At 43.3% G+C, this 27,851-nt stretch overlaps 2 protein-coding genes and 1 pseudogene across 5 annotated transcripts; 2 read left to right on the forward strand and 1 right to left on the reverse strand.

Annotated features, from left to right (window-relative positions):
- Positions 1-1,625: 1,625 nt before the first annotated feature.
- D830030K20Rik (RIKEN cDNA D830030K20 gene) lies at positions 1,626-27,695 on the forward strand. 2 transcript variants are annotated; one of them, NM_001320366.1, is made up of 5 exons: positions 1,626-1,794; positions 18,362-18,524; positions 19,451-19,582; positions 20,252-20,435; positions 26,603-27,695. In NM_001320366.1, the coding sequence occupies exons 2-5, from the start codon at positions 18,448-18,450 to the stop codon at positions 26,648-26,650; spliced, it is 441 nt and encodes a 146-aa protein (NP_001307295.1). In that variant the 5' UTR covers positions 1,626-1,794; positions 18,362-18,447; the 3' UTR covers positions 26,651-27,695. The 2 variants fall into 2 exon arrangements, with proteins under 2 accessions (NP_001307295.1, NP_796109.1); NM_177135.5 differs by lacking the exon at positions 1,626-1,794 and adding an exon at positions 17,573-17,629.
- On the forward strand, positions 1,808-11,370 carry Gm38690 (predicted gene, 38690). Of its 3 annotated transcripts, none has more exons than XM_017316345.1 (3): positions 1,808-1,991; positions 7,598-7,748; positions 11,269-11,370. In XM_017316345.1, the coding sequence occupies exons 1-3, from the start codon at positions 1,892-1,894 to the stop codon at positions 11,339-11,341; spliced, it is 324 nt and encodes a 107-aa protein (XP_017171834.1). In that variant the 5' UTR covers positions 1,808-1,891; the 3' UTR covers positions 11,342-11,370. The 3 variants fall into 3 exon arrangements, 2 of the variants coding, with proteins under 2 accessions (XP_017171834.1, XP_011243104.1); XM_011244802.1 differs by lacking the exon at positions 11,269-11,370 and adding an exon at positions 9,881-10,987; XR_001781480.1 differs by lacking the exons at positions 1,808-1,991; positions 11,269-11,370 and adding an exon at positions 5,150-7,235 and having other exon boundaries at positions 7,598-8,979.
- On the reverse strand, positions 4,107-4,953 carry Gm17222 (predicted gene 17222; annotated as a pseudogene).
- Positions 27,696-27,851: the final 156 nt, after the last annotated feature.

Here is a 27,851-nt window from a genome sequence, read left to right on the forward strand (position 1 = left end):
CTCCAGCTCTAGGGGTACTGGATGCTTCTGGCCTCCATGAGAATTCACACTGCTGTGCACAAACCCACACACAGACACAGACACCCAAGTGAAAAAGAAAAGTCAAAAAATGTAACAACATGCTTGAAAAACAGCAGTTCACTTCTGGTCTGGGATAGCTCATTTGGCCTAGAGGAATGAAGGGCTGGGTTTGAGTGAGCCCCAGTGTTCATCTGTGATCCCAGTGCTGAGGTAAAGGCAGCATGGTCAGAATGATGGAGATCTGTGAGTTATCATCTGGCTGCTAACTAAAAGCAAGGGAGGAACTTGTAGACTGCTCACTCACCCCACTTAACCCTCATTCAAAGTAAATGAAGGGCAGGCTACTTAGGCAGCAGGTAAGAGGCCACTGAACAAAGCATAGTCACAAACAAAGAAGACCCAACATTCCAAGGCCCCTTTAAAGGAGAGATTCAGGAATGCAAATCTAGTCAGTCAAGTTATAGAATGTGAGGGCTGGACGCCATCTAGTGGCTTAGCTCTCTCCACAATCCTTAGTGACCTTAGTGACCTTTAATCCTTAGTGACCTTAGTGACCTTTAATATTCCAGTGGAATATTAGCCTCGGAAGTTAGTATGACGTGGGAGCATGCTGGATCAATTACGTGTTTTGAATTTTCGGTTTCAAAACGTGTGAATGCATCTGTCTACCAGACTAAGAGCCATGAGATGGTAATGCATCTGTCTACCAGACTAAGGGCCAGGAGATGATGCTGGCAGGAGTCTGAAGTCCATGAGAGAGGAAATGACCCATGCAAATGCAGTCACTCCTCTGTTTGCAACTAGATGGAAACTGTCTCCACTGCCAGTAAAGACGATTTCAGGAAAGATGATTGAAAAACTTGCTAGTTGCAATTTTATTTTCTTTTTCCCAGAGAGCAGCAGGAGAGACAGTTGACATTTGAGCTGTGTCTCTGAACTGCCCCTGTCCCTAATTTGAGTTGAGAGCTCACAGGGAACCACAGACCTGCTCCTTAGCTGGTTTTCTTTCCACAAAATCTTTCAGCCATAGAAAATGAATAAAAGCAGGGCTCCCCAGACAGCCCAGCCAGACATCTCAGCTGCCAGAATAGGTGCTTGGGAGCGGCCCAGGGGTGCAAAGCACAGCCTTGCTCTGTTGAAGCCAGGTACTGTCCTGGGCAATTGGCTCCAGGCTCAGCTCAGGAGAGGCGACCACCTGGAGCTACAGGCACCCGTGGCAAGGAATGCCTAAAGGAAAGGTGCCAGGTCCTGCTCGCCCCTTGAGAGCTACTTGCCCCCAACATCCCCCAATGCTCCTGTCAAGCCTGGGTCCTTGGTGAGGGTTCCTCTTTTAGCTGCAGCATGCCAGGTGCCTGTGACCACCTGGTGGCTGCTTTCCTTTCAGCACCATATATGGCCTGGCAAGTGGGTCACATGCATCCCGGGCCGCCCGCCTGGAGGGGTCGCTGGGGAAGGGGCGGAGGGCGGGAGAAAAGGGGAGGGAGTCGGAGGCGGGGACAGGAGAGAGAGGGGGCGGATTCTGAGGCCATGGGAGGCGGCAAAGGCTTGAGGAGCCTAGGGCTCTCCACCGCGCCAAGGAGCTGCACTCCTGCGGCTGCGGAGGTGGTGATGAAGGAAGGGACCAGCGCAGGGGGAGGGGCGGGGAGAGCGCGGCGGAAGCCAGAGAGCGCCTTGACCCTGCGCTCCGTCGGTCAGTGAGCGCGGGCCAGCGGGATGGAGCCTCAGCATCTGCGCCCCGGGTTTGGATCCCAGAGCACAGCCTGGGTGGAACCGGTGGGTACCATGCCAGCGCCCGCGCCCACCCCTCCCGCTTGTCCTTGCTCCCCGCCTCCCTCTCCAGGCCCAGGTTCCCTGCAGGAAGCGGTCCCGGATGAGGTCCCCAGCTGCTTCCCAGCCGGGACAGCGCTTCCTCCAGCGCCCTGGCTCCTCCTTGCTCGCCGCCCGAAGCGCCTTTGTCGGGTCGGCCTCTGGTGAGGGTCCTGAGAGGACCGTTTCCTTGCTTCATCCTTTTCTCAGCTTTGCACTGCATTCCCGAGAGTGGTCGGGGGCCCGGGGAGTGGAGGTGACTAGGTTGCGCGGTCAGCGGGTGGCACAGGGAGGGGACGGGGCTCACCTCTTGACCGCACGCTGGCAGTCACCTGGGCATGCAGGTTCCAGAGGAAAGCCGCCTGGGGAGGCCCGCGGCTGCCAGAAGCCCAGAGCCACGCCTCCGACTCGGGTGGCCTAGGCTGCCCTGAACTGTTCCGAGGGTCAAGGACCTGGCCCAGGATCCAGCCCCAGCTAACTTCGCTTTCGCCTGGATCTCAAAGCACACGCCACGCGCAGATGGAGTCACTTTTGGGGCTCAGAGTGTTGCGTGTGAGAAGATGCGAGTCGGGGTCTTTGGATTTATTCCCTAAAATCCATTAACTTATTTCTTGCACCTCAAACTGAACCTTCTGTTATCCATCCATCCCATCAGGGATTCCTCGCAGGAATCCCGCCCTGCGTAGACCCTTGTAATCTTGAGTGGGCAATGAATTTTGGCTCTGCATACCCTATCTATGTATTTCTTACTCCTTTTTGATTGACGTTGTGAACCATCTCAAAAGCCTGGTCCAAAATTTCTGGCTTCATTCATGCAGAGGTGCTGTTCTGATGACATTTTCCCAGGGACTTCCTGAGTCTGCTCATGTGCGCCCTCTGCCTGTTGAGAGCTTGTAGGTGAGGGGCCAGGTTTGCTTCTTTTCTACCCTTAGACTTCCAGCCATTTTGCCAGGGTACAATTCACTGCCTCCTGCTTCTTGACCTTTCACGAGTGTCTTTCGACTTTGATCCATCTGCCACTGCGTTTGCTTTCGTGAGTTTGCACGTTAGGTAGCCCATCTGCGCGTGTTCTATTGCGATCATTATTAGGGAGTAAGGTGTTCTTGGTTAAACATACCATTCAGTCTTGACATTTTAGATCATTGGGAATGAAATCCAGCGACTTGTTTTGAACTTTACTATATAAAATCTTATCAGCTTCCACCACGTACAGCGGGAAGCTCCAAGTTATGTGTAGTGCTTTTTGGGTGCTGAATGCTAGGACTTCACCGCAGTTAGAAAATCAGAGAACCTCCGGCTTTCTTCTCCAAAGTGCTAAGAAACAGAGTGCTTTCTTATTCTCCTAGAAAATCTTCAGTACTCGTCTCGCCACATGAACGTTTAAAGCTAAAACCTTCACAGAGAAGCGAGATGGAGCAGGAGCAGTGGCTAATTGCTGAACTCTTCAAAACTTGGCGTATGTAGGTGGCTAAGGCATTTTATTAGTTCAGCAGATATTCTTATCCAACACCTGTCGTGTTCTGAGATTGTTGGGCAAGTTGTTAACTCTCAGACAAGCGTTGTCCCCAAGAACCTTACTTTATAGCTGAAGGTTGACATCTATCCAAGTATGTGTCATAAAAAGTTCTCACGAGGGATTTTATTCAGAACTTTGTGTAATGACTACAATATTTAAGGATTTTTCAAATGCTTTATATAACTACTTAAGAAAGTTGTGTTACCTGAACGACTAAAAGAGGAGTATATTCAAGAGAAAGCAAGAATGTAGTAGAGGAAACAGCTTTAAATGTTAAATTTTCTGGCATGGGGTGCAGTGGGGTTGACGATTTAATCTAAATATGTTTTGAAGGAACACTGGGTCCATCCAAATCCGTGTTGTTTATGTTTGGGACAGAGCATCACACTGTAGGACAGGCTGCTGTGGGATTTACCCGGTAGGCCAGGCAGGACTGAAACTGCATGCCCTGTTCTTGCTTCAGCAGAGTACAAGGCATCATCAAATTCCCCAAAATCAGAGTCTTTAATTTTGATTCAGGGATCTCAAGAATCTGAATGAAGTGAGTTCTGGTTTCCTTCAGAATGAATCGATATGACCGCCATGCGGTAAGCTATACTTAGAACATTAATTGCTAGTCTATATACAATTTTTTTTGAAAGTTTGATATATTTATTCACAAAAGCGATTCAGCTGCAGGGGCATGATCTTCTGTGAGGAAGTCAGCACTCCTGTTGATTCCCTTCCAGCCTCCTGATGAGATTCTCTTGGCTGAGGGTTCTCATGCATTCAGGTACTTAGCATGGTGTCTGATGTGGTCAGCGATTAAGGTTGCAATGAAGCAGTAGCTATGATCATAACCCTCTTGTAGCCTAAAAACAACAGGGATTTTCTTCTCTGTGCAGGCAGCTATGAAGTTATCAGGGAGTAACTGCCCATTTGAAAGAATCTCGTCATCTTTTCCTTGATCAATTAGGATGTCAATCTGGGAACCCGAATAGGACTTCACGAGACAGGTTGCATCATATGCCTTCCATTTGCTTTCATCTGGTCCCAAATATCCACTAAAAGCTTTTTTGCCCCAAGGACAGAGCACAGGGTTGCAAATTGGAGCAAATGCTGACAGAGATCTGTATTTTCCAGGATTTTTCAAAGCACAAATCAGAGCTCCGTGGCCTCTCATGGAGTGATCAAAAATAGACCATCCTCTGTGGGTCCACTGGGAAATTGGCATTTATGAGTTGTGGAAGCTCCTCTGTGACATAAGAGTACATTCTGTAGTTAGCTTTCCAAGGATCTTCAGTGGCATTCACATAAAACCCAGCACCAGTGCCGAAGTCCCAGCTGTCATCTTCTCCTTTAATATTGCAGCCACGAGGGCTGGTATCAGGGGCAATGACCACAAGGCCGGGCTCTGAGGCAGCTTGCTGATAGCCAGACTTTGATATGAAATTTTGTTCTGTGCAAGTTAAACCAGACAGCCAGTAAAGCGCTGGACATTTTCCACTCTCGGCCTGGGGTGGTAGGTAGACAGCAAATTTCATTTTACATTTCAGCTCAACACTGCTATGTTCAAAAACTTACTGGAGCCCGCCAAAGTACCTGTTGCTGGAAATCTGTTTGAGTGCCATTCTCCTCCTCGGTGACGGGGAGGGGCCTATATATAATTTTAAGAAGCCACACTGTCTGTCTGTCTGTCTAACACAAACACACACACAGACACACACACAGACACACACACACACACAGATAGAGAGAGAGAGAGAGAGAAAGAGAGAGAGAGAGAGAGAGAGAGAGAGAGAGAGAGAGAGAGAGAGAGAGAGAGAGAGGTAGAGTGCGGGGACAGAGAGAGAGAGAGAGAGAGAGAGAGAGAGAGAGAGAGAGATCAGATCTAAACAGTAGAATCACAGCTTTCTTGACTGTGTGTGCTTAGAGACTCTCATTTTCAAGACCTGTGTGTGTCCCCTCCCCCCATTGCTTCCTAGTAGGTGGCACAGAACAAGCAGCTGGTACATGCTCTGGCAACCACAGCTAAAGCCCCAGCTCCATGCCTCTCCAATCAAGATACATTTATCCTCTGAGACAAAATAAATCCTTCCTCTCTTAAAACAAAATAAACAACAGCAAAGAAAGCAAACCTGTTTTAACCGGGATTCCAGTTCTGAGTTGTTTTATTTTTTTAAACTTTCTTAAAATTTAAATATAGGCAATTTAATATTTTACCATACAAACTTGACTAAAGGGGATTACTGTGCTATTATGGCATATGGCAACATGCATGCAAGAATTTGGTCTCTCTCTCTCTCTCTATCTCTCTGTCTCTCTGTCTCTCTCTCTCTCTCTGTCTCTCTCTCTCTGTCTCTCTCCTATGTATGATCTATTTTTCAGTGAACACAGTTTGAGTTTCAAGAAGATTGGATCTTGTAACAAAGGGTATATTTTAACGTTTGAAGCTATATGTGACCACATTGACTAACAGCACACATGTGGTCCAGACTTCACAAGAGAATGACAGTAAAAGAGCCACTAGCTAGAATCCAAGTACCTTCTGCCCTGCTTTCTATTAGAGGTAGGGACCAAAGAAAATGTTGGGACACAAGTTGAAGTAGGAGAGAGAAAGGAGGTGAGGGGGATGCCTGCCTGGTTCTGCCTGCCTTTAATTTCAGCACTTGGGAGTACTCAGAGACAAGTAGATATCTGTGAGTTCAAGGCCCTGCAGGCTCTTCCTGGGTGTGCTTACAAGCATCAGTACTTGAGGCAGGTGTTCCTTCTGCATCCATATTCATCCTAATCTGAGTTTTCAGGAATATTTTATTTCACATTTAGATGAATAGGGGAATTTTGAGAAAGAAATGAAACATTCCTGGGTAAATTTTTGAAAGTAAACAATCAGTTCCCCACAAGGGAATTAGTAATGAGTTTCCAAAAAAATCTAATGGAGGTCTTTGGAAGGAGGAGGTACTGAAAGGATTCCCTTCAGTGTTAGGAGTGGCTCCTGGAAAGTGCAGCATGAATTGTGAGGAGAGCTAGTTAGCATGGTTGCAGTGTCAGCTCCCCATGACATCAGCAGTTCCTTCCCTAGACATTCTTTTGTATCCTGGAGAGGCCTGGCATGGTTTGAGATGTCACCTCTGTTGTGGCAACACCAACTGCTCTTGGACCACTTTATGCACTGCCTTTCCTAATCACCCATAGATATGTTGACAGAGGAAGGATGCTACTTAGGAAAAAGAATGGACACAAGTGAGAGGAAGAAAGATGACCCTTGACCCTCAGGCTAAAGCATCAAGAAATAAATGGTCCTTGAAAATGCGCCACCATAAGTATTGGTCAGAAGATGGGAAAATTCCTGAAGGAGACCACAGTCTGTTTCTGGGTCTTCAGGAATTGGGACTCAGTAGTTAGTCTCTCTGGGAAGCTTCTGGCCTTCCCTGATTTTCATGGATCCTGAATTTGCCAATGATTACAGGACATTAGTTTGTCCCAGATCAATGAAGTTTTAAGGCTAAAGCTGTTGTCCTGGGTGTTTCAGGCTTCTGCTCTTACAGGGGAAATGGGTTTGAATGGGACAAAAGTGAAAGCAGCAGCAGGCAGAGGACTGTGAGTGAGATGTCAGCACCTCAGGGCTGGGCATCACTGCCCTTTACCCCAGGGACTCCATTAGGTGAACTGTCTGTCCAGCTCTCCTAAGAAGGAAAGAAATTGGCTTCCCAGGGAAGACCTTTCATTTCTCAGATGTCACAGAAGAATGTCTCTGAACAGTGTTCCCTAAAAGTTGCCCATATAGGTAGCAGGTGTGGGTATCAGTTTGTTCTCTAGTCTATCCACTGGACTGTCAAAATAGTGAGCCAGAGTAGAGACTGGTGCTTTCTTGCCAACTCTGGGCACACTGGGCTCTCACGCAGCTGACTTGGTGAGTCTGGGAACGAGTTGTGCTCTTGCACTGTTTTCCATCCATAGTATTGTTTCTAGAGTGACCTGACAGGAGATATGGACATCTCCACACCATCTTGGTGCTTGTGGGCTATGGTATTTTTGTGATGGTTTCTATACCACAGGCTTATGGACAGTACTGCCTAATTAAATCATACGTAGCTATGAATAAGCCTGAGGATCCTGTCCTTGGTCACATGATGCATGTGCTAATGAAGCAAAAGAGGTCTGACTGGGTCACATGCATTCCTGTTTTGTCAGATGTCTGTATAGGACTCAGTGTTCTGTCAATGCTCTGTTCCTTGACAGTATGCATATTCACTTGTGTTCATCTACCCATAGGGGCTGCTGGTGTACCACCATCATCCCCAACACTCCAGTTCAGAAGATGGGTGGGGAAAGTGGAAAGTCTAATCAGTCAGCCGATGACCAGTGGGAAAAATGAGCTACAAGATCACCTGATCTTCATCAGTGAGAAAGCTTTGCACAAGAGGTATTTTTCATTCTGTCAAACATCATGGTCAATTTCTTGGGTCTATGGTATGGCCTACAATTTATTCTTATTAAATTTTATGGTACTGGGAGACTGTAACTCCAGGGTGTCACTGTGCCCAACCTTTTCTCGCTAAACATTCTCACAGGCTGAACTTGAAGTCAGAGCAGGAGTGAGCTGCGGACATAGGCTATTCAATTTCTTTTATATGAAACTGAAATCCTACCACTCAGGGATTGAAGAGGATGTGATGTCTCAGCATGTATTGATAGAGGCACTGACATGTGACCGTTTGAGTGAGATATTAGTTGCTGTGAGGTTTTGATTGATTGTTTGCTTGCTTGAGTTCGTTGTTTGTTTGTTTGCAAAGCTTTGTAATTGTCTGGCAGGTGTTGCTTGCTGAAGCTTGCTATATCACCAGGAAAGCTTGGTCCCATTTGGTCCATCCTTATACATGATGGAAGGTCTTGGGCTCATTAATACTCTTCTCAGATTTTGGGTCTTATAAACAGAATGTCCTCTGCATTTCCTCTGGATTCTATTTCAATTGTACTTTCTCATTCTCCCTGCAAACACACCCTGATTCTGTGTGCATGCATGTGTGTGTGTGTGTGACTCTCTCTATATTCTGGTCATAAGGGTATGTGGTAGGACCTGAGGAATTGCCTGCCTTACAGTCTGCTGACAATGCCAATGCTTAGGACTGGAAACCATACTTCAAGCAACAATGCACTTGCATTATGTGTTCAACTTGATGAAATATTTGAGTTCTGTGGTGAATTCACCATGACCTCCTCATTCTGGGTAATTCTCCCTGAAATGTGGATTATATAGTTTGGCCAAATTCATAGGACTAGGCCAAAGATCAAGAGTCCTTGTTCTGAAAGAAAAAAAAAAAGGAGAAATGTCCTCATAGTTTCTGTATACCCACACCTGCGCCATAAACTACTGAGAGTTTAGAGACCTCATCTGTCCCTCCAGTCCTATGCGGGAGCTCAAACAACCAGAACTCTAACCACCTGGACACCCAGCCTCTGGAGACCTTTGGACAAGATAGCAAGATTAATAAGCTTAGATGATCCTAGTACATAGGAGGTAGAAGGTAACATACTGTGAGCTTGGATAGTTCAGAATCCATCCTGGATTCAGGTGACCCTTGAAGCCTGTGTTCTTGGGACTCTTTGCTCTTGGGGCCAGGCCCAACCACAGATCAAATCCTTACTATGAAAAATTGAAAGTGGAGACTAAGCAGGTAATGTTGGACCTGCAGAGCTTACAGAATGTGTACACTGAGGCCTCAGAGACATTTGAATTCCTGGCAAAGAGAAAGGCTGCTATAGGTAACTGTCTGTCTTGCTTGGGAGCACATGAGCTGTAGAATTGCCATCTCTGCTTTTGATCCTGCACAGGAGACTCTCGAGCTCTGGTTCTTGCTTTCTGCCACTTCACACAGGAGCCTTTAGATTTTTCTGTTGTAAACCTGTGGGTTGAAACACTTTTTGGGGTAAAAAAAAAAAAGGTCAAAGGACCCTTTCACAGAGGTTGTGTATCAGACAATCCTTTATCTCAGACACTTCTATTATGGCTTATAACAGTACAAAAATTATAGTACCCAAGTAGCAATGAAAATAATCTTAAGTTTGGGAGGTCACTGCATTAAAGCATCCACAGCATTTGGTAAATTGAGAAACCCTGGTATTGACAGAAGAACTATTTGTATCATGTGAGGTCTACTTGACCCCCGGGGCTGAGTCAGGATCTGTAGAGAGCTAGTTACCAGCAGACCCATATATAGCAAGTATTCCCCTTGTTTCTCCTTTCCAATTCATAGTGCCTTTGCCCATTCCTTCGTGATGTTTCTCCATTAGGATGGACAGGTAGGGACAACTGTAGTCCACTTCTTCTTTTTAGGAAACATGGATCCCTCTTAGTGTTGGGACTTTTGGAAGTAGCATGAGTGTTTCTGGAATTTGCTGTTCTCTAATTTTTGCTTTCTGAGTGCAGCTCACCTAGATGTCCTGAGTTCTTATCTAGGTCTTCCTGAGAACCAGGGTCTGGTGGGGTTGATGGTGTTTCTTATAAGTTAATAGGGAAAGGATAGCAGGGGCTTTGTATGCATTGGGTGTTTGCAGAAACCTGCAGAGCCACCTTCTGATGGAACTGAATCAGCTGAAGAAGAAGGTAGACATGCTGAGGAGGCACAGGAATAAGAAAGTGCTGGAAGATAAGGCACTGGTGCTGCAGTACTTGTGGGACTTAAAGGGGCTCCATAAGGACCAATAGGAAGAGGCCAGTGACTTCCAGAGTCAGGAACAACAGGTAGAGACAGGCAGCTTTGTCAGGCTAATGGTTAGCTCCATCTGCCCTTGTAACTTCTAGACGAGCTCATCCACCTACCTGTGCTTTCATCCATCATCTTACTCATCCACACAGCAATCTAAGTACATACCTCATGACAGCCAATTGTTCAGGTCTATGTCCAAGCACAAATATTTCTGGGGAATGAGCTTCTTGTGAGAAAGTGGATTATCAGCAAGCAAATCCACCTCTGCTTAATACTTCAGCCCAAAGATGAGTACAGTTCAATAATACACCACACGCCTACAGGGTTCAGTGCACAGAGCTTTAAGTGAGTGAAGTCAGGGCTTGTGGCTTATTTGCTTGGCATCAGTCATATAATTCACATGTGAGAAGCAGCTTGCAAGGGTGGGGGGAATCCCTTTGCAAATGCCAAATGAGCAGTTCTTAATGTTATCTCTTTTGGGGTGACATGTGGCATTTCTCATCTTTGCTGTCTACATTTCAAGACAATCTTTTTAATCTGCCCAGGACAGACTCACACTGACTGAACTCTGACTAGCAGAGTGTTAGCCATGTTTTTTGTCAATGAGGCTGGAGTATTCTCCTTTTCTGTAGATTGCATTCTCCTGTTGACTGGATGACTATGGATGTGGGTAGGGATTCTGACAAGCTAGGGACATGGTGTCAGAGATTTAAGATTGCAAGAGGAAATTTTATGCAACCACTTCAGCATAGTCTGGCCAAGCAAAGCATGCTCACCATAGCAATTGTATCTTCCACCTTTTGTTTAGCATAGTGTAAGATACCGCTCAAATTGCTGGTATGCTATAACTAAACGAATGTGTTCTTGCAGCACGAGGTGCTTTTTTTTTGGTATTTTGCTCTCATTTACATACTCTGTGTGTGGTGGATAGGCTGCGGATATGTGTGTTTTTGTGTGTGTGTATATTTTCTTTTTTGTATAGTATAGGCATGTGGTATTTTTTTTCATGCACTTTTTCATGCATTTTCTTCATTTTCTAGAAGATCTCATTGGGTTTCATTTTCAGCCTCTGTCTTTAAATACTGTTTGCTCTTTCCCCCAGAAGCTCGCTGCTTTGCTTGCCTGGCTGATCATCAACCACTGGTATCTTTGTAAACACTTGCATTTTTATTCCAGTGTGTGCATGCTTTTTGATACCCCTACACTAAGAACACATACTCTAATTATCAGGAACAGGATAGTCTGGAGCAAAGGCTATAGTACTGCTGAGCAGAAGGACCTGGTCATGCAGAAGAAGAACAAGCAATAAAAAAAAAAATCTGGTCTTGCTTGGTTGTCTCTCAGATGAAGTAGGAACAAAGCCTGGGAGGATCCTGTGGAGTGACTTTTGTGGGCTTCTTTCTGCTCATGGACAACCTGATGGTCACAGCCAGAAAGAGAACACATCAGAGTTTACATGGATCTAGTCTTCAGGACCTTCTGTCCAGGAAACAATATGTTTGATACTCAGTGAGTGTCTTCCTCCATTCCAAACTCTCTGATATGTTATGAGCTTGCTGTTTTTGAACACACAGAGATGCTCCTGTTTATAACTTTTAAGTGATGGGATTTAAAGGAGTGCATAACCATGGCTGGAAGAAACTACACTTTTATTGAGAAATACTGCCTGTAGACCTGAGATTGCCACCCTTGAACCCGGGTTTCTGCAGTTTCTGCCTATTTCTAGTGAATAGTGTTCTCTGGATAGAGAAGATTTAGGAGGTAGCTGGATGAACCCAGGCAGAGCCTCTGCTGCAGGGATGCCTAGAGCACTTCAGAGGAGTGTTCTGTAACAGAGTCCCATAAGAGCCAGCATACAGCATCCAGAGCTAGTCCTAAGTCTAACACATCATAATGAAAGTCATTTTTAAACAAACAGGATCACTTTCCCTCCCAGGTCCTTCCCTCCCTCCCTAACATGGTAGGGGGCAGTTGGTGTGGGGAGAGGGAAACCTGATCTGGTATTGGTAGAGGGAAAATGACTGAAGTCCTGATGTCTGGCAGAAAGAATGTAAACAGGCAGCCTCAGGAAACTGGAGCCCCAGAATGCACCAGAGGCAGTGTCTTTTGCTTTGCAATTTTGTGAGGTCCCATTTGTCGATTCTCGATCTTACAGCACAAGCCATTGCTGTTCTATTCAGGAACTTTTTCCTTGTGCCCATATCTTTGAGGCTTTTCCCCACTTTCTCCTCTATAAGTTTCAGTGTCTCTGGTCTTATGTGGAGTTCTTTGATCCACTTAGACTTGAGCTTTGTTTAAGGAGATAAGAATGGATCAATTTGCATTCTTCTACATAACTGCCAGTTGTGGCAGTACCATTTGGTGAAAATGCTGTCTTTTTCCCACTGGATGGTTTTAGCTCCCTTGTCAAAGATCAAGTGACCATAGGTGTATGGATTCATTACTGAGTCTTCAATTCTTTTCCATTGATCTACCTGTCTGTCGCTGTACTAGTACCATGCAGTTTTTAGCACAAGTGCTCTGTACTACAGCTTGAGTTCAGGCATGGTGATTCCCCCAGAGGTTCTTTTATTGTTGGGAATAGTTTTTGCTATCTTAGGTTTTTTTTTATTATTCCAGATGAATTTGCAAATTGCATTTTCTAACTCAGTGAAGAATTGAGTTGGAAGTTTGAATCTGTAGATTGCTTTCATCAGGATAGCCATTTTGACTATATCAATCCTGCCAACCCACGAGCATGGGGGATCTTTCCATCTTCTGTGTTCTTCAATTTCTTTCTTCACAGACTTGAAGTTCTTATCATACAGATCTTTCACTTCCTTAGTTAGAGTCACGCCAAGGTATTTTATATTGTTTGTGACTCTTGTGAATGGTGTTGTTTCCCTAATTTCTTTCTCAGCCCGTTTATCCTGTGTGTAGAGAAAGGGCATTCATTTGTTTGAGTTAATTTTATATCCAGCTACTGCACTGAAGCTGTTTATCAGGATTAGGAGTTCTCTGGTGGAATTATTAGGGTCACTTATACATACTATCATATCATCTGCAAATAGTGATAGTTTGTCTTCTTACTTTCCAATTTGTATCCCCTCGATCTTCCTTTGTTGTCGAATTGCTCTGTCTAGGACTTCAAGTACTATATTGAATAGGTAGGGAGAAAGTGGGCATCCTTGTCTAGTTCCTGATTTTAGTGAGATTGCTTCCAGCTTCTCTCCATTTAGTTTGATGGTGGTTTTCTGTAGATTGCTTTTGTCATGTTTAGGTATGGGCCTTGAATTCCTGATCTTTCCAAGACATTTATCATGAATGGGTATTGGATTTTGTCAAATGCTTTCTCAGCATCTAATGAGATAATCATGCGTTTTTTTCTTTGATTTGGTTTATATTGTGAATTACGCTGATGGATTTGCGTATATTAAACCATCCCTGCATCCCTGGGATCCAGCCTACTTGGTCATGATGGATGATTGTCTTGATGTGTTCTTGGATTCGGTTTGTGAGGATTTTATTAAGTATTTTTGCATCCATGGTCATAAGAGAAATTGGTCTGAAGTTCTCTTTCTTTCTTGGATCTTTGTGTGGTTTAGGTATCAGAGTAATTGTGGCTTCATAGAAAGAATTGGGTAGAGTGCCTTCTGTTTCTATTTTGTGGAATAGTTTGAGGAGAGTTGGAATCAGGTCTTCTTCGAAGGTCTGCTAGAACTTTGCACTAAACCCGTCAGGTCCTGGACTTTTTGGGGCTGGGAGACTATTGATGACTGCTTCTATTTCTTTAGGGAAATGAGAGTGTTTACATCGTTAATCTGATTCTGATTTAACTTTGGTATCTGGTATCTGTCTAGGAAGTTGTTTATTTCATACAGGTTTTCAGTTTTCCTGAGTATAGCCTTTTGTAGTAGGATCTGATGATGTTTTGGATTTACACAGGTTCTGTTGTTATGTTATAAAGAACTCAAGTAGATAACCTTCATAAGAGCTAAGAACACAATCTAAAAATGAGGTAGAGAACTAAACACAACATTCACAACAACTCATCTTGAATGGCTGAGAAGCACTGAAGAAGTGTGCAACGTCCTTTTTTTTTCAGGTAAATGAATATCAAAATGACCCTGAGGTGGTGTCCAGCGTTATACTTTCCAGTGAAGAATGCTAAGATCAAAAAAACTCATGTGAAAGCATATGTTGGTGAGAATTTGAAGAAAGAGGAACATTCTTCCATTTCTGGTGGGACTGCAAAGTGCTATGGCAACTCTGGAAATCAAAATGGAGTTCCTCAGAAATTTTCAGATAGATCTACCTGAGAGCCAAGGACCAACCTTACTGGTGCATGGCCTGCTACTTTCAGTTTTCACTTGATGGCTTGTTACTCAGATTTTCTTATTGGGCTATGACTTTGCTCTTGTCTTTCTGATTCTCAAGCAGTTCTCTGTTCTTACACATTGTTTTGAGGTACCTCTAGCCACTGGGATTTATTTATACCTTCAAATCCCTCTAAATTGGGGGACTTCTAATACTTGGAGAAGCTGAGTGACAAAAGCAAAGTATGTTGAGCCCTTTGGTGTCTAGTGCACACGAATCTATGGGAGTTTAGATATAATAATCCTCTAGAACATTCTTTAGGAAAGCAGCAGTATGCTCTCAGGTCCCTGTGTGACCTCAGTTACCTTTGCCAGCTTTGTGGGCTTCTCTACTGCTGGTCTGAGAACAATTGGAAACTCCTGGAATAGATGTCTCATATCTCATTTCCTTTGTCTTTGTTAGTATACTGATGGGATTCGGTTTGATGGAAATATAATCTCAAGAATAATTAATAAAACCAGTGCTTCTTACGGACCATCAGGATGAAGTACCAAGTTCAAGGACAGTTCTGCAGGAACTGCTCAAAGACAGCCATGTGGAACAAGAAGAAAGCCAAGCAGAAGTCATTCATTCCCAGCACCCTCAGCACCTTTCTCCAGGACAGGGTCACTCAGCTTTGGTAGAAGAAGGGATGACCTGAGATAGCTGCCACATATTCCCTCAGAAAAGAAGCAGCCAGCAATATTGGGGAAAGAATATAGGTGTCAGGGGGCAGAAAGCAGAGTGTAAAGTGAATAAATAAAAAGATATCAATAAAAAATATTTAATTATTAAAAAAATTGGACAGAATGTATTGTTCTAGTAACTCTAGTGTGTATACACAGGCAATAACTTTAACACCCAGAGAGAATAGATGTTGTAAAGTAGGGTGCCTTTGGTATTGACATAAACTAGGAACATAGCAAAGATAAATAAAAAAGAAAGATGTTTGTCCCATAGATCCATTATTCTCCTCAAGTCGAAGTGTTTGTGCTCACTTTTACCAGAACTCTGGAAACCTCTGTTAATCCAGGTCTCAGGGCTCATCCAAAGTACAGTCCTGAACTGGCTGTGGCCAAGGGTTCCTGTGTTGTTGGCTGACCTCTGCCTCAGGCTTCAGAGGCACTGGAGGGGCAGTTTTGGCCTTCAGGTGGCAGCCATTCCAGGTCCCCTACCATACCAGATAGCGAGTCTTCCACAGATGCCTGACATCTCAAAAATAGAAGCTTGGGTATTTCAAAGATTGGAATGGCACTCTACAGTCATGATGAGTTGATTACGTGAGACCATACAAGTTAACTAATGTCTGTATGACTGTTTTCTTTATTTGAAAGTGAGTAATGAGATCATCTCAGGAGTGGTTGCTAAGAATAAAATCACTGATTAACATAAATGATAGGACTGTACAGAGCATGGGCTTAATATTCTGGGTCCAGTGCAAATAGCTGGGAGAGTTCAAAACAAAACCAATAAAAGCAACAGGAATACAAACAACAACAATTGTTTAAAACCCTTTTGAGTGCTGAGATTACTGGCATGTACTAACTGTGGCTAACTTTTTTTGTTTTTATAATTAACAACCAAACATACAAACAAACAAACATCCCTATTCCAATTCCAGCAGTTTGCATCAGAGAGAGCTGTGTGACACTGCATGCTGCTTCCTTTCCTCAGATAGCTCAGGTCGTCAGTCCTATACCAGGTCAGCTGGACCTAAGACAGTGTAGTTGAACTACTTGCTGTCACGACATGATTCTACAACAATCCTTTTCTTGGTAAAATTGAGCCTCTATAGAGTAAGCCCCATGTTGTTGGAACCAGGACCCTTTAGGCCAGCAAACACACAAGCCACCCTTAGTGAAAGAGAAAAGGAAAAATCACATTGGAAAAAAATATGCGCCCTAATTGTAAGAAAAAGCCCTCATCTTTGAAGCCATCACCTATCTCCCCCTGATTTTTGAGCTCTGCATATTGATATTGTGTGGCTCAAGAAGGTAGTGAAATTCAGATGTTTTCTGAAAGAAGATATACATGATTTTTCACTCTTAAATCTGTGAGGTTAGGGGGCACAGGTTCAGCAAAGCCAGCATAAGAACACAAAAGCCAGAGATGATAATGCCAAAGGGACAGCATCCTGACCTTATAGACACATTAAAATTGAGGTCTCATCTCAATTCAGGTCATTGCACTCCCAGCCCTACCTTCTGAGTATTATATTTGCTGTGAGTACAGTATGACGTTACAACCTGCAACACCCTCATTTCTCAACTTAGCAATTCTGGAAGACAGATATTGGAGAAGTAATTGCTATGAGGCTACAATGCAGTAATGTACAGTCCAGGATGACCACTACTCTCTGTTGCCCACTTAAATTGTCTGGTTGTATTTGAGAATGGGAGCATGTGCAGGATAATGTTTTGAAGAAGGGACAGCAAGTTAACCATTTATATTTGCCCTGTAGATGATTCCATATGTTCAAAAGAGTAGGGAGTTTTCTTTGTAAAAGATAGGGTTGTAAACCAGAGATTTTGTGAAACTCATGTATATATATATATATATATATATATATATATATATATATATATATATATGAAAAAATGCCCTCTGTCAAGGAATACACCGTTAGAAAATATTGTCCATGTTTTGTACAATTAAACCTATAGGAGAAAGATATTTGCCTCTGTGAGACAGGAAAACCCTGGGAAATTGGAGTGTATGTCACATGAATTGACTCAGGTGGTATATTTATTGTTGTGAAACATCTACTACATCCACAGTCCCCAGAGATTTGGGTGCTAACAACATCCCTTAAGCATGACAGAGTCCTAACCAACGTTCCCCCTCAAAAGCACATGACATCTAATGAAGTAGTTAGAATTCTCCAGCTTTGAAAGGAGATCCCACAGGACCGTGAGAGGCTCCAGGAGAGGCACCCCAGAAAAGGACCAAGCTGGGGAGAACCAGTTAGCTGTTAGGTCATGGCAGTTGCTAGTGACATCATCAGTAATGCCTTCCTGGAGAGTCTCTTGTATTTAGGAAAGAACTAGAATCTTCTGTGTTGTCACCTGTGTTGTGGTGACAGCAACTGCCTGTGGTTCATCCCTTCTGTTTACTCTGGGTTCACCAGCAGGAATGTTTTCCTGGCTGCTCAGGCTATGTCAGAAAGAGAATGGCGATGAAGGAGAGATCAGAACAACAGAGAAGGAAGAGGGAATCCTTTCTCATGAAAAAGGAAGAAGGAAATCATTCTGGAGAAGGCACAGTGAGTCCTGGGCAGAGTTGGAGAACTTCCTGGTAGAGGTAGGCTTGAGCTGGGCCTTCCAGGAGTAGGTCTTATAAGCTGAAGCCTTGGACTTTGTCAATGTCAGACAAAGAGTCAAGAATTTCTGATGATTAGTTTGACAGAGGCAGGAATTGACAAACCTGCAGCTACTTTTCTGGGAGCTATTTAATTTCATTTTGAGTGGCAAAGAATGCCAGGAGTGGGTACTATGAGAATAACAGTGTGTCTTTTCATGGAAGTTAGTTGAAGCACTTCATCTTCCAGATTACTGTAGGTAACTTGAGTCTCTGATGAAAAGAACAGAGAAGGATGCTCCCCTGGTCTTGTCATGTGGTGAGGACTCAGACACTTTGGATTTGAAGACACATGATTAATTAGGGCTTGATAGTGCTAAGCACTATGAACTTCAGGATTTCCCTGCATCCCATCTGATATGACCTGACAATGTTCCCCACATCTTTATGTGTGAGGCAGCTTATAGATTTCAAGGCAACGGGGCCTGTAACAGGGAGTGTGGCATATGTCTGACAATGGTGGTTAGGAAGAGGAACATAGCTTAGCAAACCAGCTGGAAGATAGCTTTTCTGCTCTTTTTGGATTCACCCTGTCTTTATCTTTCTCTCCCTCCATCTTCTTCTTGGGACTCAGAATAGTCTCCCCTGCCCCTAGGCCATCAAGTATGCAAATTCTTTTGTGTTTATCTATCTGCAGGGTCTGCTAGAAATACTTCAACCCAAAATTCCAAAATCACTAAGCAGAGATCAAAAATAAATGAACTAGAAGAACTGAAATTGGATATGAGGAAGATCAGCAATGACATGGAGGAAATGGGTGGAATCCTGGAACTTTACATATATGAGGATTTGAACTACAGGTAGGAATTATGCCCTGTTGACTGTATTGTGCCATCTGTTAACCCAATTTCCTTCCATGAATGGACTGTGTCATCTCCCATCATTCAATTAAGTAGCCCTGACAGGTGTTTAATTGTTGGATAAAAAAGGTGCTGTGTGTTTATTATCATTTTCTTTTGTACTTGACCTTGGGGTGCTTGCAATCTGATTGTTGCTGTAAACAGTTGGAAGGACCTGCTCACACTTACTGTCTCTCAGTGTGTGAATGCAATGCCTGTATTGTTCCTTATATTCTGAGAGATGGCACCTCACAGGATTTATTTGGCATTCTAATTGTGTCTGTGTGTGTGAACGTAGTTGTGTGTGTTTTGTTCAGGACTGGGGTTCTGGGACCTTTGATGGGGTCTGAGGATTTGTGTGATGCACAGTTTGTAGGTCCTATTCGTGTTGAGTCCATAGAGGCCCAAAGTGATCATCAGGGAAGTTTTCTCCTGGTTTCCTTGGTGTCACACAGGAATCACCTGGGAGAGGAGGTGTGATAAAGCCTTTCTCCTGTAAATACTAGTTGTGTCCTCTGGGAAATCAAATAACAACAGGACCTAAGGAATGAAAATCCCTGCCTTAAAAATAAGAGGAAAGTCATTACAAATATCTACTGGACCCAAGCCTGTGGCACAGTGTAGTGGAAAATTGTCATTGAAGTAGTCTATTCCTTCATGCTTGCCCAGGAAGCTCTTGAAGGTCAGCTAGCTCCATTTGGTCCCCTGGCTCTGCTGTCCTCTGCCCAGGATAGTAAGTTTAATTAGCACCAAGGGGACCCAGTTTGAATGAGCCAGGATGTGGCATGTACTTGGTTTGGGTAGTCCATGATACAGCCTGTTTGCACATGATTATTGAATCCTTAATTCAGCAGATTATTTGCTTCTTGGGCTATGTCCTAACACAGGATGAACACTGAATTCAACATCATTAAATCACAACATGAGAAGACAATGTTGGATATGAATGAAATGATCCAGTCCATAATTGTTTCCATGCAGTACTCCAAGGAACTGATAGAAGATAACTATTCCTACAGGTGAGTCAGTGACACTACTGAAACCCCCAGAACTAGGCAGGGAATGCTTCTGTCCTTTTAGGACTTTGAACAAAAGCAAGGACTCTGGTTCTATGCTATCTGTTATTTTTATCCAGGAACCCTGCCCTGAGGCAAGGGTCTTTTATTTGTACCTCTTGGACACAGTTGTCCTAAGTGTGAAGAGTGTCCAAGACCCTCCAAACTTTATTCTTCCAAATTCAAGATCCTCTATATAGAAAACTTTTCCACCACGCTGGGAATATCCAGGAACCCTGAACCTTTAGGGTTCTGACCACAAATTAAAAGATCTAGGATTCCCGACAAAAATGGAAAGAGTGTACACCTGTTTGGTGGTCTCACCTCTCTCAGAGGGGATAAGCCCTCCCTTGATGAAGGTTTTATGGTACCACAGACCTATAATCTACCATGAGGATCTTCTGTGATGTATAGGGAAAACTCTTGGTGACAGGGTTTTCAGAAGGTTGTGGAATCCTCTGGAATATGGGTGGTATCTTGATTTGACTTGTCTTTGTTTGGTTCTGCTATGTATATTGTGGACTCTTCTCGGGCTTTCTGGGGATCAGGGCCCTTGCAGGGATCATGGGACTTGTAGGAGTGAAAAGCCAATGGAATCTGGCTGGGAATCACCAATTTTTCTTTGTGGATCAGCATTAAGGAGGACCACCTCCTCCGTGAGTGCACTCAACTCAGCGAAAAAGTAAGGATATTACTGAATGAGAACAGAAAGCTGCTAGTGGAGCAGGCTGGAACGCAATTGTCTCATGGGGAAGAAAAGAGGTTCTGTGAGGAGGCCAGCAAGAACATCTGTGCCTCAAGTGCCAAGGAGCAGCAGGTAGGATGATGTGTATCAGAGGCAGATTGCCCTCATGTCTAAACATAAACATAGAAAATCCAATGTCACAGTCCACCAACTTCTCCAGGCACTCACCTATGTCTCCTCCAAGTGTTTGTTTATGTGATCATCTATATGGCTCTCGGTGGAGGTAGCCTGGTTCAAGAAACTGCATGTTTGGCATGCAAATGTTCCTGCTCTGCTAGAATCACTAAGGGAGATAGGTTGATCACAACACAACAGCACATGCCTTAAGTTTGAAGGGTGCTGTGTTGGAGCCCTTGTTGAGAATAGCAAGAGCTTTGAAGGAAGAAGTAAAGGCCTGTAGCTCATTTGCTTTACAGGGATCTTGTGAGATTCTAGGTAGGAAATAGTTTGCAGGGATGACAGCCTAGTTTAATTGACAAATAAGTGGATTTCATTACTGTCTTTTGGCCACTTCCATTCACCCCTTTCCCCTCTATCTCAAAATAGTCTCTACAGGCTTCATATATCTTGGTTCACATTGAGAGAGCCTGAGTAGAAGCTTGTCAGTTCTATTTTCTTTGAGTGCTGTTGGAGTGGTCATTCCTGGGCCTTAGAATCTGGAGTTGTCTGGATGACCAGAGATGATAGAAAGGCTTCTCACAGGCTCAGGTTTGGTGTGGGATTTCTGAGGCTTCATGAAAAAATTTCTTAATATATGCCCCCAATTCTGACCAAGAAGAGTGTTCTCTAGTGATTTTTGTTAGATGTTTCCCTCCTCCCCCCCATCCCCCTGACAGGGTTTCTCTGTTCACACTGGCTGTCCTGGAACTCACTCTGTAGACCTGGCTGGCCTCGAACTCTGAAATCTGCCTGCCTCTGCCTTCCAAGTGCTGGGATTAAAGTAGTGTGCCACTATGACCCGGCTTCTCTAGTGCTTTTTATTCCTCTAAAATAATCGCAGAGTCGTTGGGTCTCCCTTGAAACATCTCCTCTGCATAGTCTGAATTATCTTGGTCCTGAACCATAACAGATACCTCATTGTTTTCTGCTCACTTATGATTTTATGTCAACAACTCTGTGTGTGCTTGTGTGTGTGTCTGTGTCTGTGACTGTGTGTCTATGTGTTTCTTTTTGTGTGTGCATGGTTTTTCCGACCTGTGTCTCTCTCTTGTATGTTGGGAGGCCATTCAATGACATCTGAATTGTCCAGTCATTCTCTATATTACTTCTTTGAGCCTTGGTCTCTCAATAAACGTGACATTTACTGTTTTGTTCTGTCCAGTAGTCTTTGCATCTCCTGGCCACTATCAGGAAGCTCTCCCTCTCTTATTTATTTCAACAAATTGATAAACAATACAGCTATGTTAAAAATAAGTGTTAGATGTCTTCACTTTCCCTGCATAGAATTATCTCCCTGGGGGATTTGGGTCTGTCTTATTGTCTCCATCATGAACATGCACAGAATCCTACCATGCATCCCCCTGCTAACATGATTTTTGCTAACTATATCGTGGGCATGACTTTGTTTCAGGATACTTTCCTCCTCATAGTTGGCACAGTGCTGCATTTCATAAATGTCACAGCACGTCATTCAACCAGCTTTCTTCTGACTGATATTGAGGAAGATTTAATATCACATGAACTATATTAGGTTGAAAAGTTCCTGGGTAGTGACCAAAAGTCACTGTCTTCCTCTGATGCTACCAAGGAACCAGTGTAGTTATAGTGAAGGCTACTGAGAGAGTCAACATGGGGCTTGCTGGAGGCTTTTCTTAGGAATGTCTTTCTTGGGAATTTGGTATTGTGTTGTCCAGGTTATCTGTGCCGAGCTTGTAACTTCCTTGTAGGACCAGAAAGTATCTGCATGAAAAAAGTTTCTGAAAAGGAGTTAATTACAGATGAGGGCCTCAAAGACTGCCTGAGTCTAAGAACCTTATACACATACACATTAGAGGTCCTAGTAGGTGCTCATGCAACAGGAAATGTGCTGGGCGACTAATATTTTCATTGATTTGAGTTTGTGTGTCTCTGTGTGTGTATTGTGTCCTGTATATGTTTTTGTTTCTTTTGTATGGTGTGTGTGTTTGTCTGTGTGTGTTTTGACCACCTTTGCCTGAGCTTGTTTATACTAAAGTTGTGTGTTTGTGTAATACCCTTGTATTTTGTGTTTGTGATATGGGTGCTTGTATATACAAATGTGTGTGTGTGTGTGTGAATGTGCATAAGTGCAGCTGTGTGTATCTCTAGAGGCCAAATTTAATGAGAAATGCACTCTGAGGTTTTAGTTTGCACCTATGAAATATCAAATACAGCAGTCCAATTATTCTGCATGCTCACCTAACACCCAAGAAAAAAAGACATAAAAAATGTTGTAGGGTCAAATTTTTAACTGACTAGAAACAAAACTATTAATTCTCATTGAAATCATTAGAGCAAATGTAAGGGATATGGTATATATAGGTAAGGAGGACATAGCTGTATAAAATCCATGTGTTTATGTCCCTTTTCTGCTCTTGGTGAATTGTGAAGGACCACTGGAAGGTCAGGTGGCTCACTGTGTCTTCTAAGCATTCCAGGTTGTTTTCCTCATTGCCTGCCACCATTACATTTCCTGCTACCTCTGCTCAGTAAAGCTTTGCCTTGTAGTTTGTCTTGGATTTTACTCATTGAGAGATTGAGTTGCTTGGAGCTGAACTTGCATCCAGCAGAATTCCCATAGCTGTGGAGCAAACCAGGCCTGTTACAGGAGCCCATTGAGGGTCTTGATAATCTAAAGTACTCACACTATCTTATCTGTGTAGCATTCAGTGGGACTGTTCTTCAACATCATTTTCTCAGAGTTAAAATCAGCCTCAGTGGGGGTTGGGAGAAATGAGGACCTTCAGACAGTTCTGGTAGTATAAAATTGGTTATGTGTTTTAGAAGCCATGTTCAGAAAGCAGAAGCTATCCTGATGTCCATCTGCTGAAGAATGAAAAGGTCCTAATGGTGCAGCCCTTCCATGAACTCAGTGTTAGATAATCCATGCAAACTTTTGTCCTTCAACTAGTGAGCCCTATCTTACTCAAAATAGCCCTGACACAATCACATTCTGGGGAGAATATGTTTTCTTTGGATCCTGTTATAGACAGTTCCTATTACTCTGGGCTCATACCTTTGGACACCAAGTCAGTCAGGTGATGGAAAGGGGAGATCCTATTGGAAGAAACTGTTTACTTTGGGACAAGTCTGAAACAGTGAGCAACAACAAGAGGCTGGTCCACCAACAACATGTGAGCCTAGGCTGGGAAACAAACCTATTCTACACAGCCTTGGGAACTTGCTGAGCCAGATTGGATAATAGGACAAGAACCCTGAATCCCAGACCGGTTTATGAGTGGAAAGCCTATCACTGATTGAGCTGCCTATATGCTATGCCCACTAAGTATCTTTCCCATTCAAGATTTGTTTTTATGCCTCCAAAGTGTCCTGGGAGATTTTTATATTAGTATTAACCGGGAAACTAAACAGGTCACTGCAATACAATATGCTTGTATTGCATAAATACAAAAATTATGTGTGTTTGAGGGTGTGACCTACAATAGTCATAGATGTACAGGGGTGTTTTTCTGTTTCTTCATGACCATCACTTTTAAGGTTCAGTGCCAGGCCTTGTGAATATTTTTATTTAGCAAAGTTTTGCAGATACTGTAACCTATGAAATACCCATGGGTTTTGTGTTGTATGGTGTCTCTGGTTATTTGCAGATAGAGGGATTGACAAGAGGAACCCTGTGAGGTTCCTGCACTGGAGAAATCATCATAGCCTTCACTTCAGTTCAGGGCACGCTCCCACCCCATAAGGAATCCACATGGTTTCTAGGTTGCTTACATCTCTCTTGAACTCATATTCAGACATTGCTACAATGTTATTGCTAAGTAAAATATACCTGCACAACTGGGGAAATGTGGTGTTTTTTAGAACTCCAGTATAATGTGTGTATGTTTGTGTGTCTTGTGTGTATGTTTGTGTATGTTTGGACCACCTTTGGCTGAGCTTGTTTATATTAAATTTGTGTGTTTGTGAAATACTAGGTAATTTTGTGATATGTGTGCTTGTATATACAAATGTGTGTGTGTGTGTGTGTGATTGTGCATAAATGCATCTGTGTGTGTCTCTAGAGGCCAAATTTAATGAGAAATTCACTCTGAGGTTTTAGCTTGCACCTATGAAATATCAAATACAGCAGTCCATTTATTCTGCATGCTCACATAAAATCCAAGAAAAAAAGGACACAAAAATTGTTGTAGGGTCAGATTTTTAGCTGACTAGAGACAAAGCTATTGATTCTCATTAAAATCATTAGAGCAAATGTAAGGGATATGGTATATGGAGGTAAGGAGGAGGTTGCTCTATAAAATCCATGTGTTTATGTCCCTTTTCTGCTCTTGGTGAATTGTGAAGGACCACTGGGAGGTCAGGTGGCTCACTGTGTCTTCTAAGCATTCCAGGTTGTTTTCCTCAATGCCTGCCACCATAACATTTCCTGCTACCTCTACTCAGTAAAGTTTTGCCTTGTAGTTTGTCTTGGATTTTACTCATTGAGAGATTGAGTTGCTTGGAGCTGAACTTGCATCCAGCAGAATTCCCATAGCTGTGGAGCAAACCAGGCCTGCTTCAGGAGCCCATTGAGGGTCTTGATAATCTAAAGTACTCACACTATCTTATCTGTGTAGCATTCAGCATGACTGTTCTTCAACATCCTTTTCTCAGAGTTAAAATCAGCCTCAGTGGGGGTTGGGAGAAATGAGGACCTTCAGACAGTTCTGGTAGTATAAAATTGGGTATGTCTGTCAGAAGCCATGTTCAGAAAGTAGAAAAGAAGTCTTTTTTGACCCAGTGTTTCCAGAACAAGGAGGAGATATCCATAGAGTCTAGGGCACTCAGTGTTGTAGTTGTCCTCAGAGCAGCCCTGAAGGAGAAGCTATCCTGATGTCCATCTGCTGAAGGATGAAAAGGTCCTGTGTGGTGCAGCCCTTCCATGAACTCAGTGTGAGATAATCCATGCAAGCTTTTGCCCTTCAATTAGTCAGCCTTTTCTTACTCAAAATAGCCCTGGCACAATCACATTCTGGGGAGAAAATGGTTCCTTTGGATCCTAGTTATAGACAGTTCCTATTACTCTGGGCTCATGCCTTTGGACACCAAGTCAGTCAGGTGATGGAAAGGGGAGATCCTATTGGAAGAAACTGTTTACTTTGGGACAAGTCTGAAACAGTGAGCAACAACAAGAGGCTGGTCCACCAACAACATGTGAGCCTAGGCTGGGAAACAAACCTATTCTACACAGCCTTGGGAACTTGCTGAGCCAGATTGGATAATAGGACAAGAACCCTGAATCCCAGACCGGTTTATGAGTGGAAAGCATATCACTGACTGTGCTGCCTATATGCTATGCCCACTAAGTATCTTTCCCCTTCAAGATTTGTTTTTTATGCCTCCAATGTTTCCTGGGAGATTTTTATATTTGTATTAACCGGGAAACTAAACAGGTCACTGCAATACAATATGCTTGTATTGCATAAACACAAATATTATGTGTGTTTGAATGTGTGCCCTACAATAGTCATAGATGTACAGGGGTGTTGTTTTGTTTTTTTCATGACCATAACTTTTAAGGTTCATTGCTCGGCCTTGGGAATATTTTTCTTTAGCAAACTCTTGCAGATTCTAGGACCTATGAAGTACCCATGGGCTTTTGTGTTGTAAGGTGTCTCTGGTTATTTGCAGATAGGGGGATTGACAAGAGGAACCCTGTGAGGTTCCTGCACTGGAGAAACAATCATAGCCTTCACTTCTGTTCAGGGCACGCTCGCACCCCATAAGGAATCCACATGGTTTTCAAAGTTGCACACATCTCTCTTGAATTCACATTCAGACATTGCTACAATGTTATTACTCAATATAATATACCCGCATAACTGGAGAAATGTGGTGTTTTTTTTAGAACTCCAGTATAATGTGTAGTTGACAGTTCAGTTTCTAGCAGTTTTTAAAAGGTGAGAAACAATTCCAAGCTCAGGTGCTCTATGACACTTGGGATGCACGTTATGATCTCAGCTGATATGTCATGTTGGTTTGTCCATCTGAATAAAGATGTTCTGGGAGGGACAGTTGAATTGACAAATGCTTACCAGGACTTTTTTTTCTTCTTCTCTAAGTGTGTAAACTCCAGTAGAAACCGGAACATGGCACAGACCACGACATGATCTCCCTCAAAGAGAAGTGCTGGAGGAGGAGCACTGAGTGTGCACAGGAAATACACCACTGTTGCCTCTCATCCCTAATAACCATGGCTGCAATGGGCTGTATGCTCCTCCTTTATTTTGGTTTCTTTGGTCTGAACAGGCCTTAATTTCATCTAGCCTGGACTGAAATCCAGGCATTTCTTTCTGTTCTCTTGGAAGTCTGCAGGAAGACAGCTCCTGGGACTTTTCTTCCTCCAGGCAACCAATTCTCCTTTACCCAAGGTGACCCTTGGCGTGCGGTGAGAAGGGGGCTCTACCACAGTGGGCTTTTTCCTGAGTCCAAACCAGATGCTTCCTTCTCCATAATATTGTCAGCTGGCTTCACTTTTCATGCTATTTTAAGCTTTAATTTTTTTTTTCTCCTTGCGGATCAACAATTTTGGTAATAAAACAAGAAACAAACACTTGTCTCAGGTTAGTAATAAAGTTGTTGCCTACTATCTAGAAATGTACCTGCCTTTTCTTTTTTTCTTTTTTCTTTTCTTTCCTTTCCTTTCCTTTCCTTTCCTTTCCTTTCCTTTCCTTTCCTTTCCTTTCCTTTCCTTTTTCTTTTTCTTTCTGTAAAATGTGGCATTTTACAGGTTGGGATGTAGCACCGTTGGTGGAGTGTTTACCTAGCTAGTATATACAAAGCCCTTGTTTCAATCCCTAGCACTGTGTAAGGTAGGTTGTGACTCGTGTCTGTAATCTCAGAACTCTACAGGTAGACATGTGGGAAGCAGAAATTCATCCTCAGCGTACAGTGAGTTTCAGGTTGGCCTGACCCAGAGGAACATGGAAAAAACAAAAACAAAAACAAGAAAACCTAAAAGCTGATGTGTTCTCTCTCTCTCTCTCTCTCTCTCTCTCTCTCTCTCTCTCTCTCTCTCTCTCTCTCTTGTCATAATTCTTTTGGTAGAGGGAAGGAAAGAGAAGAACATGTATTGATTTCCCTGGTATCTACCAAATTTGTATATTACTTGTCGGTTAATATTATAACAAACATTAAATTGTATTCAGAAACATATTTTGATTATTATCTTTGTGTGTTTTGGATCTCATGGCAGTAATAGGTACCCGAGGTGTTAACTACCGTTTCTGTAACAGCAAACTGTCTCTCTCTACAGCCCAATGCTGTGTAGTTTGTATGGTTCATTTGTTGTTGGCTTGTTGTTATTGATGT

The sequence above is a fragment of the Mus musculus genome, chromosome 14 (genome assembly GCF_000001635.26).
Source record: "Mus musculus strain C57BL/6J chromosome 14, GRCm38.p6 C57BL/6J".
In the NCBI taxonomy this organism is placed as follows: Eukaryota; Metazoa; Chordata; class Mammalia; order Rodentia; family Muridae; genus Mus; species Mus musculus.

Excerpts from the sequence above, each read along its gene's own strand:
- Gm38690 (XM_011244802.1), top strand. The coding sequence starts at position 1,892 with ATGAGGTCCCCAGCTGCTTCCCAGCCGGGACAGCGCTTCCTCCAGCGC. Across the intron at positions 1,992-7,597 it reads CTTTGTCGGGTCGGCCTCTG|GGGCTGCTGGTGTACCACCA; the intron begins GTGAGGGTCCTG and ends ATCTACCCATAG. Across the intron at positions 7,749-9,880 it reads GAGAAAGCTTTGCACAAGAG|AAACCTGCAGAGCCACCTTC; the intron begins GTATTTTTCATT and ends GGGTGTTTGCAG.
- D830030K20Rik (NM_001320366.1), top strand. The coding sequence starts at position 18,448 with ATGAGGAAGATCAGCAATGACATGGAGGAAATGGGTGGAATCCTGGAA. Across the intron at positions 18,525-19,450 it reads TATGAGGATTTGAACTACAG|GATGAACACTGAATTCAACA; the intron begins GTAGGAATTATG and ends GTCCTAACACAG. Across the intron at positions 20,436-26,602 it reads CAAGTGCCAAGGAGCAGCAG|TGTGTAAACTCCAGTAGAAA; the intron begins GTAGGATGATGT and ends TTCTTCTCTAAG.